This window comes from Aureococcus anophagefferens, assembly GCF_000186865.1.
Source record: "Aureococcus anophagefferens unplaced genomic scaffold AURANscaffold_26, whole genome shotgun sequence".
Classification (NCBI taxonomy): domain Eukaryota; class Pelagophyceae; order Pelagomonadales; family Pelagomonadaceae; genus Aureococcus; species Aureococcus anophagefferens.
Window position 1 is genome coordinate 208247 of NW_008705586.1, and position 852 is coordinate 209098.

The following is an 852-nucleotide window of genomic DNA, read 5'->3' on the forward strand; positions in this document are numbered from 1 at the left end:
TACCCTGAGGATCCCTAACCCTAACCCTAACCCTAACCCTAACCCTAACCCTAACCCTAACCCTAACCCTAACCCTAACCCTAACCCTAACCCTAACCCTAACCCTAACCCTAACCCTAACCCTAACCCTAACCCTAACCCTAACCCTAACCCTAACCCTAACCCTAACCCTAACCCTAACCCTAACCCTAACCCTAACCCTAACCCTAACCCTAACCCTAACCCTAACCCTAACCCTAACCCTAACCCTAACCCTAACCCTAACCCTAACCCTAACCCTAACCCTAACCCTAACCCTAACCCTAACCCTAACCCTAACCCTAACCCTAACCCTAACCCTAACCCTAACCCTAACCCTAACCCTAACCCTAACCCTAACCCTAACCCTAACCCTAACCCTAACCCTAACCCTAACCCTAACCCCTAACAATACACCTAGCGATGGCCGTAACCCTCAGCGAGCGCCTCTCTAACCCTCGACTAACCCTCGACCCAACTCTGAGGACGATAGCCCGGCCTGTAACCCGCGAAACCGTCCGAAACGAGCCTCGCGGCGTCGGGGATCGTTCGCGCGCGCGCGCGCGCGCGTCCGTCGGCGCCGAGAGCGTCGTCGTCGCGTCTGTCCTCAAGGGCGCGGCGCCGACGGACGCGGGCGCGCCGCTCGAGGCCGCCGAGGCCGCCGCCGAGGCCGCCGAGGCGCGCGAGGCCGTCGGGAGCTCGATGCTCTCGGCGACGAGCGCTTCTCCGAGGGCGCCGCGTCCGTCGGCGCCGCGAGCGTCGACGTCGCGTCTGTCCTCGAGGGCGCGTCTGTCCTCGAGCGCGTCGCCGGCGCGGCGCTCGATGACCGCCGAA

At 62.0% G+C, this 852-nt stretch overlaps 1 protein-coding gene across 1 annotated transcript in view; it reads right to left on the reverse strand.

The window, feature by feature from the left end:
• Positions 1-852, reverse strand: part of AURANDRAFT_72389 (hypothetical protein) — a gene marked incomplete at both ends in the record, with an annotated part of 23854 nt that overhangs the window by 7332 nt on the left and 15670 nt on the right. Inside the window, one exon of the mRNA XM_009042110.1 lies at positions 4-416. Coding sequence (XP_009040358.1) covers positions 4-416 — 413 coding nt within the window. The remainder of the gene's footprint in view (positions 1-3; positions 417-852) is intronic.